General features: G+C 42.8%; 2 protein-coding genes across 5 annotated transcripts in view; one reads left to right on the top strand and one right to left on the bottom strand.

The window, feature by feature from the left end:
- The window catches only part of MRPS27 (mitochondrial ribosomal protein S27), a 94,377-nt gene extending 85,529 nt beyond the window's left edge, over positions 1–8,848 (top strand). For all 3 annotated transcript variants that reach the window (XM_043588539.1, XM_043588619.1, XM_043588694.1), the window contains one exon: positions 1,526–8,848. In XM_043588539.1, the coding sequence (XP_043444474.1) occupies positions 1,526–1,765 (240 nt within the window). In that variant the 3' untranslated portion in view covers positions 1,766–8,848. The remainder of the gene's footprint in view (positions 1–1,525) is intronic.
- Positions 8,173–15,771, bottom strand: part of MAP1B (microtubule associated protein 1B) — a 101,607-nt gene continuing 94,008 nt past the window's right edge. For both annotated transcript variants that reach the window (XM_043588340.1, XM_043588430.1), the window contains 2 exons: positions 13,854–14,092; positions 8,173–12,661 (listed from right to left, as the gene is read on the bottom strand). In XM_043588340.1, coding sequence (XP_043444275.1) covers positions 12,506–12,661; positions 13,854–14,092 — 395 coding nt within the window. In that variant the 3' untranslated portion in view covers positions 8,173–12,505. The remainder of the gene's footprint in view (positions 12,662–13,853; positions 14,093–15,771) is intronic.

Below are 15,771 nucleotides of genomic sequence, written 5' to 3'. Positions count from 1 at the left end.
AGAGCATGAACGGGGGAGGGGCAGAGAGAGAGGGAGACACAGAATCGGAGACAGGCTCCAGGCTCCGAGCCATCAGCCCAGAGCCCGACGCGGGGCTCGAACTCGTGGACCGCGAGATCGTGACCTGGCTGAAGTCGGACGCTTAACTGACTGCACCACCCAGGCGCCCCTCTTGTTTTTTACATTTAATCTCAAGAGAGTAGAAATCTGTGCTGCATTAAATTCTTAGTCCTCATTCTTCGACAGATACATTTTTTTGAAAAGCAAAACAAAAAGAGACAAATATTTATTGGCTGCTAGCCGTGTATTAGGCACCAGTGCATTTCATTTATCTTCCCTGTGGCTCTGCGGGTCGGTGCTGCTTTTCCTACGTTACATGACACCAGGCTGAGAGAAACTTGCCCATAAGTGACTGGTGGGGGATTTGAACAGAAGTTTGCTGGCTCAGATTTGAGTTGTCATTCTGGTGTCCCAAGGTGTCTCCTTGGCCTCAAACCACATGGAAAGTGATACCAGAACGAAATAATTTTCATTGTACATTTCCTTTTCTTCCTGTTGCCTGATTTTTATAGTCTCAGGTAATTCGGGGTCCATTTTTATAGGCTTGACCCATCACACTAGGCCTGTAGCCACGGCTTGACACATGGATTCTGCCCACCTTCCTCCCCTTATTGGAGCAGGCCTCATCACCTAAGCCAGTGAATGGCATTTGTTTTTGGAACATGGGGAGGTGTGGTTTAAGCTAGAGCTGGGGCCATTAGTGACTCTCTCTTGATGATCTACATCCTGAAGCACTTAAGTGTATTAGTGTTTTTAGTACCTCACTTCTCCAGGAATATAATACCGACCAAACCAAGATGCCATTTCAGATGGAGCTGTGGGCAGTCAGTTTGTAAAGGTTGACCTGCAATGGAACACAGCAGGTGGAAGCTTATAATAGTGCATGGACTCCTGGGAGCTGTTTAGCATGCCACTAGTAAAAAAAAAAAAAAAAAAACTCCTTGCACTGGTTTCCATCTGTTGAAGGGAATGCTGGTAGACAAGCATTTATCTCACTTATTCAGAAGGAAAAGATACAGACCGGCTAGCTCCAGTTTATCAGCTGCTTCTGCCATTTTGTGTGCATCTTAAGAGTTCTTTGCTCTGGGAGTTGGCTGCTTGGTTTGGTGTAAGTCAGAGTGGAAATGTAGATTTGTTATACTCGTGCTGTCTTTGTGGTTTAAAACAAGAAATTACATATAGAATCACAGCATATGGAGTTCCATTTACCGTTTGTGAGTGAAGGGAGAGAGAGCACATGTGGTGCATCTTAGCAAAATTGCTGGACTGAAAAAAAAAAAAAAAAGTAAATGCTAACAGTGCCTAGATGAAAGGCAGCATGACACGTTCCCAGCAAAGTGCCTTTGCCTGTAAGCAGAACGTGTGGACATTTTGCAAGTGATTTAATCTCTTTTCCTCTTTGTATTCTCCCACCTGCACCCTCCTCCCTCACCCCATCCCCTCTTTTTTTCTTCGCTTCCAACAGGACTTACATTCTAAGCTTGAGGCTTTGGGCAAAGTTGAATCAGAAAGTCCTTTGACTCTGACCATCCAGCTCGTCAAGGAACAGCTCCCCACCTTTGAAGCAGAGGATATCGCAACCTATGAGCAGAAGCTGCAGCAATGGCATCTGGAACGGGTACACTTGATTCAGAGGGAACAGGAGCAGAGGGAGAAGGCAAAGCAGGAGCATGAGGCCCGGAGGGCAGCAAAGGCATCTGCCTAACAGGCCCTCAGGCCCCCAGACCCCACAGAGGAACTTCACTAGGCCCCGTCCTAGGATTCTTGCTGACCATGATGGCAGCCTCAGCTTCCTCTGCCCGTCGTCTCCCTTTTCCTCAAGCAGGCTGCTTGTGACAGAAAGCCACAGTGTTCAACATATTAAGGCACTGTGACTTCCCATCAGATGCCTAGGAGGGCTGCTGAGCTCTGAGTGGCAGGTGATCAGACTGAAGCCCCAGCTAAACACCTTAAAAAGGTGCTATCAAGGCTTATGGTGGGGTTTCCGGGGTCAGGTATCAGTGTTGAACATTGAAAGTCCCTGATACATAGCAGTGGTGGAGGGAGAGGCCGTGTTTGAACAGCCTGGTCTTGAGCACAGGCTTCTGAGTGGCCTCTCTCCCCAGCAGGCAAACTGCACGTCCTGAGGCCTCCTCCCCCTCAGTGTCCTCCCAGCCTGAGCTGGGTGTGGGACACCCACACATCTCACTTTCTCCCTCCCCCATGTCTCTGCTCTGCAGACCTAAACTGGGAAGAAATTGAGGACAGGAATGAACATGACACCATGAACCCACTGGCTTTCAAATTTCAGGCACCCATAGTAACATTTTTAGAATGGAAGCGTTTTTGAGGAGAAAGATAACTCTAGCTCTGAAGCCTCCTGAGCTTGGCTTCTCCATCACGTTGGGGTAACTTTTTTCCAAAGCATTGTCTCAGCTCCTTCCTCAAGGAGGTAAAGTGAGCCTTTTGTGTCCACACATGCACACATGTGCAACTTGTGAACACACATTGCCGTTGGAGAAATAGGAGAAAACGAGAGGCAGGATGGGGCTTGTAGTGCATTGGAGACATTAACTGTGAACCTCCCAGGGAGTGGAAATTCCTTCCTGAAGTTTCTCTGTGAAAGGGGTCAGGGGCAGCTCCTGCTTGCTGTATACATTTGCCTGTAAGTACAGTGGTATACTTTTATTCAAGGTCGTGCTCTTTTAATCAAGAACCTGTGGAAATAAATGTTCTGGGATTATTTTGGTATATTCTTTATCTTTGTGGGAAGGGAGGGAGAGAGGAAGTCACACCATCAGCATGGTGATTCTGATTGTGAACAACAAATTTTTAACCTTTCGTCTCCATCAGACTTTGCACCACACCCGGTAACATTTTTTGAGAACTAACTGTGCCGACACCTCAAGCAGCCCTGTGATGGAGGCTGGAGCAATCCCATTCTTGAATGAGGAAACTGGCTGGCACTGCTGCCCACCCTGTGTGTTACGTCCATCCATACCTGCAGGCCACGTCCAACGCAGGGTCTTGTGGGTGGGCAAAGCTGAGTCGTACCTAGGTAGAAGGTCATGACCAAAAGTCACTTGTGACATTTTAGTTGATCAGGGGCTGGGCTTTTTCAGCCACTCCCTTATATCCAGAGGAAGTTTCAAGATAAATCAGAAGGCCCCTTTGCTCAGTAAATTCCTGACCATCATGGCCTGAAGCATGTTGTTAATACTTCAGCTCATAATTTGGCCTTCTGTTTCCTCCCCATCTGTCCCTGTCGCACTTGATTTCCAGTATTACCAGAGTGGGGAGCATGAAAACTGCTGAGCAGCAGTGAAATGCCCTACTCTCCTCTGGGGCTCTGTTGCCTTGGCACCAGACTTTGCGTTTTGTTTTCATACCTCGTAGCTGGCCGTGGATATCAGATACGTGTGTGGTATTTTTGTTGTAGGTTTTACATGCAGTCAAAGGCCCCCAAAATTTGTTTATTAAAGTCATTTTTTCACCGTGAATCAAATAGCATCTAGTGAGTAAATGCTGCTAAACATCGTACGATGCAATAGGACAGCCCCCATGGCAGAGAAGTATCTGGTCCAAAATGTCAGTAGTGCCCTGAGGTCAGAAGCCATGGCCTAGGGTGTGTGAGCAGGGCATCCACGGGCACGTGTGTACAAATGGCTCATTTACAAATGGCATTTCTCAAGCTAAAAAAATAATTAACATATCTAATTATTTTAATATTTAACTAATAAAATAATGAGTTTCTTATCTAAATGAGTATAAAATACGCAGTAATATAGGGTGGGCCATTATTCTTCCTGAACAGAGTCTATTATGGAAAAGAGTAAATGATGATTTATGTGATTTTGCTGTATGGCAATATATAACTGGGGATCTGCAGTGATGTGGCCTATGAGTCAGTGGGACTCAACACCATTGCACCCAGTAACCTTGCTGGGAGTGCGTGGTGAGGAAGGGATAAAGTTTGAAATGGGCTCAGAGAGCTTTGGCTATAGTGAATCATAAAAGCAGAAAATGTGGTGTGATGGTATTTTCATTAAATGGTAATTAGTCGTCAGAGCTGAGTTTTTCAAACGCTGACAATGATAAATTTTTTACTTTACTTACAAAATCTTACCTTAGAAAATGGGGAATGCTTTTCAACATCATTATGCCAGGGAAATTGCCTTTTATTCTAAGTAACGGCTTCTTAGCTTAAAAATAACCTTTCCTTCCCCCCATTGAGTGGGCCTTTTTGCTGACATTGCACACTGCCATGAGGATGCTATTATGGTATGGTGTCAAGGAAGTCCAAAAATGATAGTAACAATGCCCCTGAGATTGTGGCGGTTACCACTGGGATCTTTGTTTAATACTCTTAGGCTGTTTACTCTTAGGCTGTGTTTATTATATATGAATGTTAGGGATTCCAGATCTGAGCTGGACATGTTCAGAAAACAAAGTTTATTCTTGTAAGAAGCATCTGAAAATAAATTCCATGTTAGGATTTAAATGCTAGATCAAGGACTACAGGGAAGATTTATAAAGGATTTCTAAGAAGTACATTCTCTGATGGACCCAGTGATAAGAGAATGTCACTTGCTTTTTTGGTTTCCACGATCCTTCATCTCTGCAGAGTGCAAAATTCTAATCTTTAAAATACCCTCCCTGGTTAATATGCCTAAAATAGTATGTGGAGTAAAACCAATGCCCGTTAAAATCTTTCTCCAATAACCATATGCTGGGCTGCTTTAGGATGTCTGTGTTTCCTAGGCTCTGGCTTATTGTTGCACCCATCTTGACTACAAAAATTACATTCAACAACTCCTCTTTGTGAATGCCCCTTTCTACCTAATTTAATTCCACCTACTTACAACAGCCTAGCAGGGCAGGGATTATTACCCTCATTTTGCAGAGGAGAAAACTGAGGCTCGTATGACTTGCCCAGGCCCACACAACTAGTAAGTGGGTTCACAGTGCTTGAACCAAAATGTGTCCGATTCCAAACCCACTTTCCAACAATCACAGCATATAACCACTGTGCCAGTCTGAGACTAAGTACATTCATTCATTCAACAAATATTTATTGAATACCTATTATGTGTCGGGCAGTATTAAAATAGTCACTGAGGATACAGCAAGGAACAAAGTAGACCAAGATCCCTTCCTTCATGGCACATACATTCTATGGAAGGCAACAGTCAATTCATAAGTACATAATAATGTCATGTGGTAATACGTGGCAGAGAGACAAAGCAAGGAAAGGAAGGGAACACTGGGTAGGGAAGGCCTTCCTGAGAAGATGACTGTTGAAGAAAGATCCATGGGGGTGAGGGTGAGAATCACGGTGTTACCTGTGGAAAGGCGCAGCAGACAGAGGAACCAGAGCCCAGATGGAAGCCCGCCTAGAGTGCCAGACAACTGGCAAGGAGGTCGGTGTGGCTGGAGTGGAAAGTGTAAGGTGGACAGGAGCTGGAGAAGAGGCCAGAGAGACGGGTAAGGGAAGGGACAGATGCTATAAGTCTTCCTGGCCCATTAGGAAGGGTGCTGGCCTTCACTCTGAGATGACTCATCTGAAGGATCCAGTGGCATGCTCTGATGTAACATTTTCAGAGGGTTTGCTGGTCTAGCTGCTTTGTGGTGAGTGAACGTGGAGACAGGAGGATCGGCTAGGAGGCTACTGCAGTAATCCAGGAGAGAAATGGCAGGCTTAGACAAAGGTAGTTACAGTAATGTGAGGAGAAGGGGTAGGACTGGGTGAATTTGGAAAGTAGAATCCACAGACTCGCCTGAGATTTTTTATCTGAGCAACGTGGAGTAATGTCTTTGCCATTTCCTGAGGTAGAAAAGCCTAGGGAGAGAAGGAGTTTGGGGAAATTAGGGATTTGTTTGGGGGCATGTTAAATTTGATTTGGGTTATTTTAAATGTCCTTATTGGCCATTCACACGGGGCTCTTAATTGACAGATGGATATGAGTTTGGAGACCAAAGAGGTACAAACTGGAGATACAAACTGTAAAAGTCATCAGCTTACATGTGGCATTCAAATCCATGAGACTGCATTACAGTAACATGCAGTTTGGGTTTGACTGAGGAGAGTCTGAGCCACAAAATGGAGCTGTGCCTGTTTTTTATGGTGAGATCACCCCAGGAAGCAGGCGTCATTATGATGCTGCATCATCTGTGAAAACACTGCCAGGTACCACTCCCCCCCCCCCCGAGAAATACCCAGAAGAACTGCTCATATTAAAGGAACCTGGGGTGACCAAAAGTCAATCTGCATATATGACTCCAATAGATTTTCAAGATGCACAGGATAAGATCAAAGAGGAAATGGTGATCTGGGATTATGCAAGAGTCCAAGAAATCAAGAGTGAGGAGTTTATTGAACAATCATTGTAAGGACACAGAGAAACATTTGGAATTCGCACTATAATTATAAAGAGAGAGAAGGTGGAGTCAGTACCTTACCAGACCTTTGCTGATTTGCCTGGAAGACCAGAAAAAAACTGAAGGAAGCTACTACGTCCAATGTCTAGAAAAGGACCAGCTGGAAGGGCATTAACTTTCTCCATCCCTGCTGTGCCTGGGTCTGGAGGGAGTGGGATATAAACACACAGAGAGTGTTGGGGAGTGTGAACAACGGTTGGGGGGGTTCCCTGGGACTGCCGCCTTCCTGAGACGCAGGACTTGCAGTGCCCAAACTAGGGCAGACCTGGGCTAACCCACATGGTCCCGCACCCTAGGATCTGGCCAGACACTTCCTGGAACTGAATAGTTGGGCAGTGGAATAGAAAATAACTATGTTTAGTATGACCGAGGTAATTAAAACCTCTTGATGATGATTTCCCATCCTGAGTTCTCACCTGCTTAACCCTTGAACTTCTGGAGGCATTTCCGAGTTCCTTCTGCCAAACAGCAACTTCTAATGGGGCCAGTCAGTAAAGTCCCATAGTTTTTTGGAGACACAATATTAAGATCAAAAGGAGTGTATGTAACAAAGGGACGTCGTTATGACTCAGGACAGGATGCTATAGCCTTTTGAGTCCAAAGGATCCTCTCTGAAGACAGGACCATGTCCTGGAGATCTCTGCTGAGCATTCGTGGGCATATTTTCTCCGGCCACATGGAGGAAATGGAGATGCCAAGGCCTCCTACTCTATACTCTGCCGATGTGAGCTGAGTGAGCTGCCCAACATAACTGCTCCTGCTCCTTTGTGTGAGCTGTTGCCTCTGTCTAGAATGTGCTGTCACATGCACACACACCCGTGCACGCACACTCCAGGTCTCAGCTTAGACATCACTTCTGGTGCTCCTCCTATGTCACCAAGGCGCACCCTTGAACTTCAGAAGCCTGTCACTCCAGTCAGTTTAGGGCAGCACTTACGTTTTATCCCCACAGTATTACCCACCACTGGGTAGAGTGAAGGTACGATGATCATTTGAATGACTAAGAGGAATTCCTTCTTTTTTCAGATACCCTTTGTTATTTGTAATCACTTTTCCTAAACAGCTTTTAGTTCTTGGGTGTCAGTCAAATCCAGAGTATTATGTTAGTTATATAAGCCTATTCTGTAACTGAACAAGAAAGCAAGAGGGAGATAAGGTATTGGATGTAATTACTGAATATGATGGCTTTGTAGAGCCCCAGAAAGTCAGTCTCGGGAGGGATTTATCCAGTTTGACCATCCTGTCAAATCCTCTCATTTTACGGGTAAGTAAAGGAACTTCTGACAGATAAAGTGACTGAGGTCAGGCCGCTGGCTGTGGCAGAGTTAAGATCAAAACCTGCTTTTTGCTTTGTATAGGAAGCCCTCCCAATAACCCCTTCATCTACACTGGTCTATTTACTTGTTCTTCTTAAGCAGTAATGGTAATTATCTTTTTCCTTCACCTCCCATTTTCTGTCCTTAGGCCCCAACATTCTCTAGGGGTTGGTTAGGAAAGGGAACGATGTTAGCAGTTACTGAAATGGTAGCAAGGCCCTCTCTGCAATTTGCCAAAAGCCAGGGGGCCGCTGAAAAGACAATCAGCCCTCATGAATGAATGTGTCCCCTCCGCCCTCCCCCCCCCCCCTACTGTGGGTGGCAAATCCCAACTGATGAGCCCGACTCAGGACACAAAAGACAGCACAGCACACACATGAACTTTTGCCACTTTTGTATTTTATTGTGGAACTGAGTTTTTTTTTTCTTTTACATCAAATATCCTCAATGGAAGAGGGGATATTGCACACAAATATCATAAAAGCACTACATATTACTTTCACTGAAAACTAATTTTCTACATTAGATATGACTGGATAGGATAGAAGTGATGCAGGATTATAAGACATAATACCATACACAGCTGCAGACTGACACAAACACCATTCAGAACAAGAGAGAGGAGTGGAGGTGCTTCTCAGCCAGGCTCAAGACTTTCCGGGGCCGGAAAGAGGGCTGCGTACAGCGTGGGTAAGCAGGACTCTGAACGGCCGCTGCATGGTGTTCTTGAAAGGGCAGCCCGGTCTTGATGCCTCATCTTGATGGCTCCCATTTGGGGAGCTCCAAACAAGTGCAGAGAAGCTACTTATTTTTTTCCCTTCCTTTTCAGTTTTTGATGCTGCCTTTTAAATTAATAAAGTCAGATTCTTAAAATAGTAAATAGTTTGAATACCAGGTGAATAACCTAATTGCTTTCAAAGAAATGCTCGTCCCTAGGCTGCTTTTGGTGTGTTGTTCAGTTGGTTAGAAGATAAAAGCTTACAGTTCCTTTCAAATGGAAACAAATCTTCTAAATCTGAAGCACACAAAAAATAAAAAAATAAAATTAAAAAAAACAGAAGAAACAACTTATTAATCTAACTCACAATATCATTACCGAGCAAGAACCTCCTGTGACAGGTGACTAAAGAGGCAAGAAAAGCAATTTCAGAATTATAGAGCAGCTCCTGAGAGCTGAAATTTGGTAACAGAAAATGGAAGGTGGTAGAATTTTCATTAGCAAATGACTGAATCTTATTAAATGAGTATTGAAAAGCTCCTAAACTGCATAAGCTATTGGAGACACTTAAAACATTCATATACACTGGGGAAACCATTCACTAGGATATGTAAGGTTTAAAAAAAAAATTTTTTTTTTGAACTTCATGGAAAATGGCATTGGGGGGGGGGGGGTCAGTCATTGTATCCAGTCCCACCACAAGACTGAAAAAGCATGCACGGGGATTGGGTTTTGAGAAAGGGGATAGAATTCATTAAAATTGGAAGTGGAGGATCATCTCTAACATTTAGTCTCTGTATTTTGCTTAAGAATACTACCAAAAAGTTCATGATCATGAGTGTCCTCTTGATGGAGTCTCATCATTTAAACAGAGTGTAAATTCCTTTCACGCAAATATTCAATCTGTACAATTGGATTAAAGAATCAGTATGAATAAAGCTCCTAGAAGTCTGTGTCAATCCTTAGCTCTCACCATGAATGTACATGGTACATTGTGATGGGTGTTACTAAACTAATTGTGTATTTATGGAACTAGCAAAATTAGGTTAGTCACACAGGTAGGAAAGATGTCTGGAAAGACAGGAGCAAACCTGCAATGCACTTAATTGATTTTCCTGGTACACTCAAGCTCTGTGGTCATCACCGAGAACAATGGGTAGAAAAAGGTACTGATCTATTTCATAGGAAAAAGAGCCAGCTGACCAGTGCCAGCTTTTGTATATTTTTCCCATTAACTCCCATAGCAAAAGAAGAAAAAAAGAAGAAAAAAAGAAGAGTAAGATAGAATGCTTATTATCGAGGATCGGCTATAAATGTTTGTATTTTTTTAAAAAGCAAAATAATGCACCTGTTAAATAACTTTAATTTGGGAAGTCAGAAAATAATTCCCTCTTCTATCAAAGAAAAATCAACCAGCGGTCTGGATTTGGCAAGAAGGCCGGAAATCAGTTTTTCTTCCCATGTATTACATGGATCCAACTGACTCAACTTAATAACTAATTATTAAATAACTACTATCATGAGTATCTTAGGTTGTCTCATAAAATAAGTTTGAAGTAAAGTTTATACTCAATCCATTTTTTTACAATGAGTTTTCCATTTTGTGTTAAGTTTTTGTACCCTTTATCAATGTGTTGTTCTTAAGGATTTGAAAGAAGTGGGGTAATAAATAAAAGCTGCATTTCTAGAGAAGCCTAAAAAAAATAGAATATTAATTTTAAAAAAATTAAAACATTTGAAAAATGTAATTCACAGCATTAAGTAGACTGCATAGGTCCTCAGTGAAGGGACCCTGAAGAAGCATTGTTTAAACCCTCATGGTAGTTAGCAGTGCAAAACATACACTTATCAGACAAAAATAAACTAAAATGTTAATTTTGAAATAAATAACTAACATAGAAAATAAAATGAGGTCATTGTTCACTACTCCATAGATCTTAAGAGTCTGCAGGAAACACAACGTGACAGAGCACAGCACAGTTGTCACTGAGAAGTTTGCCACATCCGAACACTGGGTGCATTGATCTGCAACTTGAAACTTGACGTCAGTTTTAATCATGATCTGGCTTCCAGGTTCATAGTTCAATGACGGCAATGATGGAAATGATCTCTGAACTCTACGTGATGAATCGTAGGAGATGGGAATTCATTTGCTTTCAATGAATTATTTCTTCTACATTTTTTCCAGAAAAGGAAATCCCACAGCAAGTTTTTGCTAGGGTTCTTTGATCTTGTCTTGGCTCTTCTACCTCATGGTTAAAGATCTTGAAAGAAGTATGTAGAATACCACTGGGTGATGTAAAGGCCTAGAAAAGTAGCCTACCATGCTATTCTCCCCCACTCTCAAATAACACATATTCAGATTTTTATGTTATGGGAATCAAGGGGTGGGAGGTATCACTATTCCTGATAGTTATGGGTTTTAATAAATATTACTGCAATATCAGACTTCAATCTCACCAGAACTTCAAAAAACATTTTTCATTGTTTGTCTTATGAAAGACTTAAAAAAAAAAAAAAGACTGTCACTTGAAATTTTCTTTGCATTTTCCTGTAAATGAAAACACCTGTTAAAAAGTTCATCTATGAAAAGTTCTCACATATCTAAAAAAAAAATTCTGTACACTTGTTCCCATAATTATGCTGAAATTAATGGAAAACTAAACAAAAACAAAAAGCCAACGTAAGACAAAGGAAGGTAAATACTGTACACTTGCCGAGAACCTCTTCCACCATAAGACTCGCTGTTTTCCCAGTTCTGATCATAGAAGCCATTTCAGTCTTGGAACTTGCAGTAGTAAAGAAGCTATGAAAGGCTCAACTTGTTTGGCTGAGGGCCACAGGTACACTGAGGTGGAGGTCAACACACGTGACTCAGCATCAAACCACTGCACCAATCAGATCAGCTTCTAGGGCCCCCACACGCGCACACGCTTGCTCCTTTAACTGGAGTATCTATAATCCTACACGGATGTTTTATAAACTTGCGGTCTCACGTTAAAAAATTAAGTGCATCAAGTATCTTTGTACATTCAAGTCACTTTCTAAGGCAAATTGTCTACCGTATGTACTCCCAACCGCTTTGGTATTTGCTTATTAATTGGGGTGGACTTGGGTGTTTCTGCATGCAGGTTCATCGACTCAGAGTGGACTAACCGGGTGGACAGATGCTGGGAGCATGCCTTAGATCAATCTACTCGTGTGTCTGAAGAGTCTGAGAGTTCTGAATGGGGTTCAAATCACTCGCATATCCAGTCTACATGCACTACATTATGTCAGTGTGCAGCCTTCAAACTGAAGGAGCTTATTAATTAAGGCGTGAAAATCTCACATGCCCTCATAACGAGTTTTGTTCTTTTTGTTTCCTTCCAGCTAACCTGTTTTAGAAAATTAAGACCTTTTTGATGACTCAGACTGACACAAGTTGAGAATGTTTAGTATGTAGACTACAGAATACAGACTGCCTGAGAAAATGCAGACCTAAGCGTTGGTTATTTTCTCCTCCTTACCCCACCTTGCTCTCTCTCTTTCTCTCTGGGTATCTCACCCGCACTCTACCATTCCGTCTCCTTCTCCTGCATTCTTTTTCTTTCTCATCCTCTCTCTCTCCTGTGTTCTCTCTCATTGTGCGCGCGCGCTCTTTCTTTCTCTCGCTCTCTCTCTCGCTCTCGCTCTCTCTAAGACAAATGCCTCTACCTAGCAGAAGTCAGTTGGGTTTGCTAGTGCATGGTTTCCAAATGTTTAGCAGAGATGAACTGGGGTAGGTAATTTTGCAGTAACTTGAACCCTACTGTGGGAATACTGTTACTTCCCTTAGCAATCAGCAAAAACTAAGAAATATTAGTGACTTGCATCACCGTGACACAGTATAGCGTTTGGCAGGTAATAGTTCGGTGACTTATTTAGATGAATTGACGTTTTAGAAAAGGTGGTTTCAAATTGAAGAATTTCTGGAAACAAAGTTCAAATCCTGTGGTGTGGCTGGCCTTGGCTTTTACAGTTCAATCTTGCATGCAGGGAAGGATTCATCTTGCATAACCACTGTGCTGCTGCTGGCTAAAACCATGATGTTGAGGTCTTGTTGTTTCTCATGGGTCTCTTGGTACCATTCCCTCATCACTTCTGAGTCATGGGTGGGGATCAGGGTTACCTGCAGGGAGAGAGAAAATACCTGTTTAAGGGCAGAGCCAGAAATGAGATGAAAAAGTAAGACAATAATAAGGTATTAGACCATTAAAAGAAAAAGGGGGAAGAAAGGAAAATTTTCTATTTTTCCCCAGACATACAAAGGACTTTTCAAGTTACATTTTCCAGGAATCAAAATAAAGCTGCAAAAAATGAAGTTTTTCTGGGAGAGATGAAGACTAGAACCAAAAGCAACTCAGGACTAGTCAATTAGTTCATCTTTACTCATCATCAGTTTTTCAATTCTTTAGTGGTAAGAGAAGAAGGGCTTCAGTTAAGGTGGAATTGCTTGTATTTCCTCTAACACACTTGGTAAATTTTGCATTAAAGATATGGAGGATTAAATCCAGAAGCTTTAGTTATCAGTGCTGCCCAATTGTGTGTAACTAATACTTCATCCTGAGAACAAAGATTCATATCTGTGTGTGTGTGTGTGTGTGTGTGTGTGTGTGCAGCTGGCAATGGTGGGTGGGTACTGGTTTGAATAGTAAAAATTCCATGTAATATTCATTAGGAGGCCACTGGGTGCTTCTCATGGGACTTGATATAGTTAACTACCAAATAATTCTATTTAATATTAATATTAGGCAAATACATTTTACTACGTGGCAGTGCAAAATCACAGGTAAAACTGAGATAAGCGAAGGTCACAGCCAGAATAACACAGTGGTTCACAGCAAGTTAGGATGTATGTGAGCTAGGAGTGTCCTGTTGAGGACCAATGTCAGCAGTGCTCCTCCTGTGGGATTTCACATGGACAGGTGATTTTCTAAATGGCCATGCCCCCAGCTTTGGTCTATTCATGAAACACAAAGTAGTAAAGACAGTTCCTTAGTAGCCCTCACATAGAAGTATCATTTTGACTCATACACACATATTCTTGGTATATTAGGGGGAAGGGCAAGTAGTCTTGGGCCCATTTTGTAGATAAGTTAATTATGCCTTAGGATGGTGAAGTGGCTTTCCCCCCAGGCATGGTTATTGGTGGTGCCAAGAATAATATTCTAGACTGTCTCCTCTGTGTGAAATCCACTTCATCCTCTGGATATCTCATGTGTGACAGACCCATGGGGCACCTTATGCGATAAACACGTTTCCTCCCCTCTGCCTCTGGACACAGCTCCATGTGCAGTGCAGATACTGTCCAGGGCTCTTACCTGCATGTTGCTGCCCCACTGGGCTTTCCCTTCCAACAAGGCATCCAGGACAGCCCGGCTGGGCTCCTCAGCAGCAGGGTCATTCCCACTCACCACGTAGTAGGATGACCTCACTCTCTTGAAAAATTCGACATCAACATTCTTACTATTGCTGTGATTGGGAATATAGCACAGGTCCAAATACACAGGGGGGCCTGGAGGCACAGCTGAGGGCTTGGAGGGCTTGGTGTTTCCTGGTCCTTTGGTAAATAAACAAAGAGAAAAGCCAGGGTCACAGAAATGCAAAGAGACCCACTGGTCTGGTACTCCTTCCCTACTCATTCCCCAAGGAGGTCCTGCAGGACATGCCAAAGGGGGCACTGGACATTTCTCTCTCTCTTGTATAGGGCATTTAACACTGGCAACTTGAGAAAATACAACATGGTTGAATGGCATGGTTTCCCTTTGTGGACAACCCATTAGAAAGGAAGAGAGTTTAAAGGCCTTCCCAAAAGATGGAACTAGATAGTAATATTCCTCCTCAAAAAGCTGCTAATGTGCACCCTAATTTGGAAAATGATCTAATAGATTTTGAAAGTCAAAAGGAATCCTCTGCATTTGGCAAACCATGGTTAAGCAATGTTAGTAATCCATGTTAGGATCTCATGTGATAGCAACTCTACTCAAAGCTGAATATTAAACCCCAACATTTGACTTAGTAAATGATTCAGATCTTAACCTCCTATGATCTCCAAGGCCCCAGAACTCAACCTTGTTCATAAACTGATGAAATGCTGTATTCTCTCCTAGCACAGTCCTCTGAAAAGTGAGACATCTCTCCCTAGGCAAGGTTGGCTACCAAACTTTGGCAAGAGAAAGGTTCGGAAAGACTGGGCTTTCTCTAGCCAATCAAGACATACCAGACTGGGGAAAGGGGAATCCGGCTGTCTAAACTCCTGGTCTAAATCAGAAAGCCCAAGCAGGGGCACCTTGGTAGCTCAGTCAGTTGAGTGACCAACTTTTGATTTTGGCTCAGGTCGTGATCTCACAGTTCATGGGATTGAGTCCCACATGGGGCTCTATGCTGACAGCGGGGAGCCTGGTTGGGATTCTCTCTCCCTCCCTCTCTCTCTCTGCCCCTCCCCCATTTGCTCACTCACTCTCTCTCTCTGCCTTTGTCTCTCTCAAAATAAATATTTAAAAGAAAGGAAGAGAGCCCAAGCAAAGTAAAGATTCAGATTAACCCAAAACCTTCCTGGCACCTTTGTCTGAGGAGATGGTTTTCTGACTTGTTCTGGTTAGAAGGTTTAAACTTTTTGAAACAGTAATAGAACTAGCATTCTAAGGCAGTGGTTATTCAGCCTAGCTGCAAAATTAGCATCGATTAGGAAGCTTAATACTGATGCCCAGGCCCCATACCCCAGAATCTGGTTTCACTGGACTGGGGCAGGGTCTGAGCACCAGCATCTTTTAAAAGCATCACGGATGATGTTAATGTGCAGTTGGGTTGAGACCACTACTATAAAGTCATTTAAAATACCAGCTGGATCCTATATATTTAATCCTCTTTCCTTTCTCCATAGGATCATTAAAGACTGTCACCCCAGAGTCAAAACCACCAGTGAATTCCATCACTTGTCCAGTTTTACTTGTAGAGGCGAGTGATGAGAATCAGCCAAACTGATATTTGGTTAAACGGACTCATTTTAATGAATACCTAGCCATTTTAATGAATGTAAGCTAAAGCCGTTTAGGATGTCCATATTTAGGCCTATCAAAGAATTCTGACTTATAACAGAAGCTTGTTACAGTTCCAACAATTAAAAATGCAAGTTTTTCTTGCGCACGAAATCACTACCATCGACACCAAATGAACGCTGCTCATAGAAGCACAAACTGAGGGAAGCTGACAGCAGTCAACCCAGGTTTGTTTTAAAAA

The sequence above is a fragment of the Prionailurus bengalensis genome, chromosome A1 (genome assembly GCF_016509475.1).
Source record: "Prionailurus bengalensis isolate Pbe53 chromosome A1, Fcat_Pben_1.1_paternal_pri, whole genome shotgun sequence".
NCBI classification, from domain to species: domain Eukaryota; kingdom Metazoa; phylum Chordata; class Mammalia; order Carnivora; family Felidae; genus Prionailurus; species Prionailurus bengalensis.
This window is presented reverse-complemented; position numbering and strand designations above follow the sequence as displayed.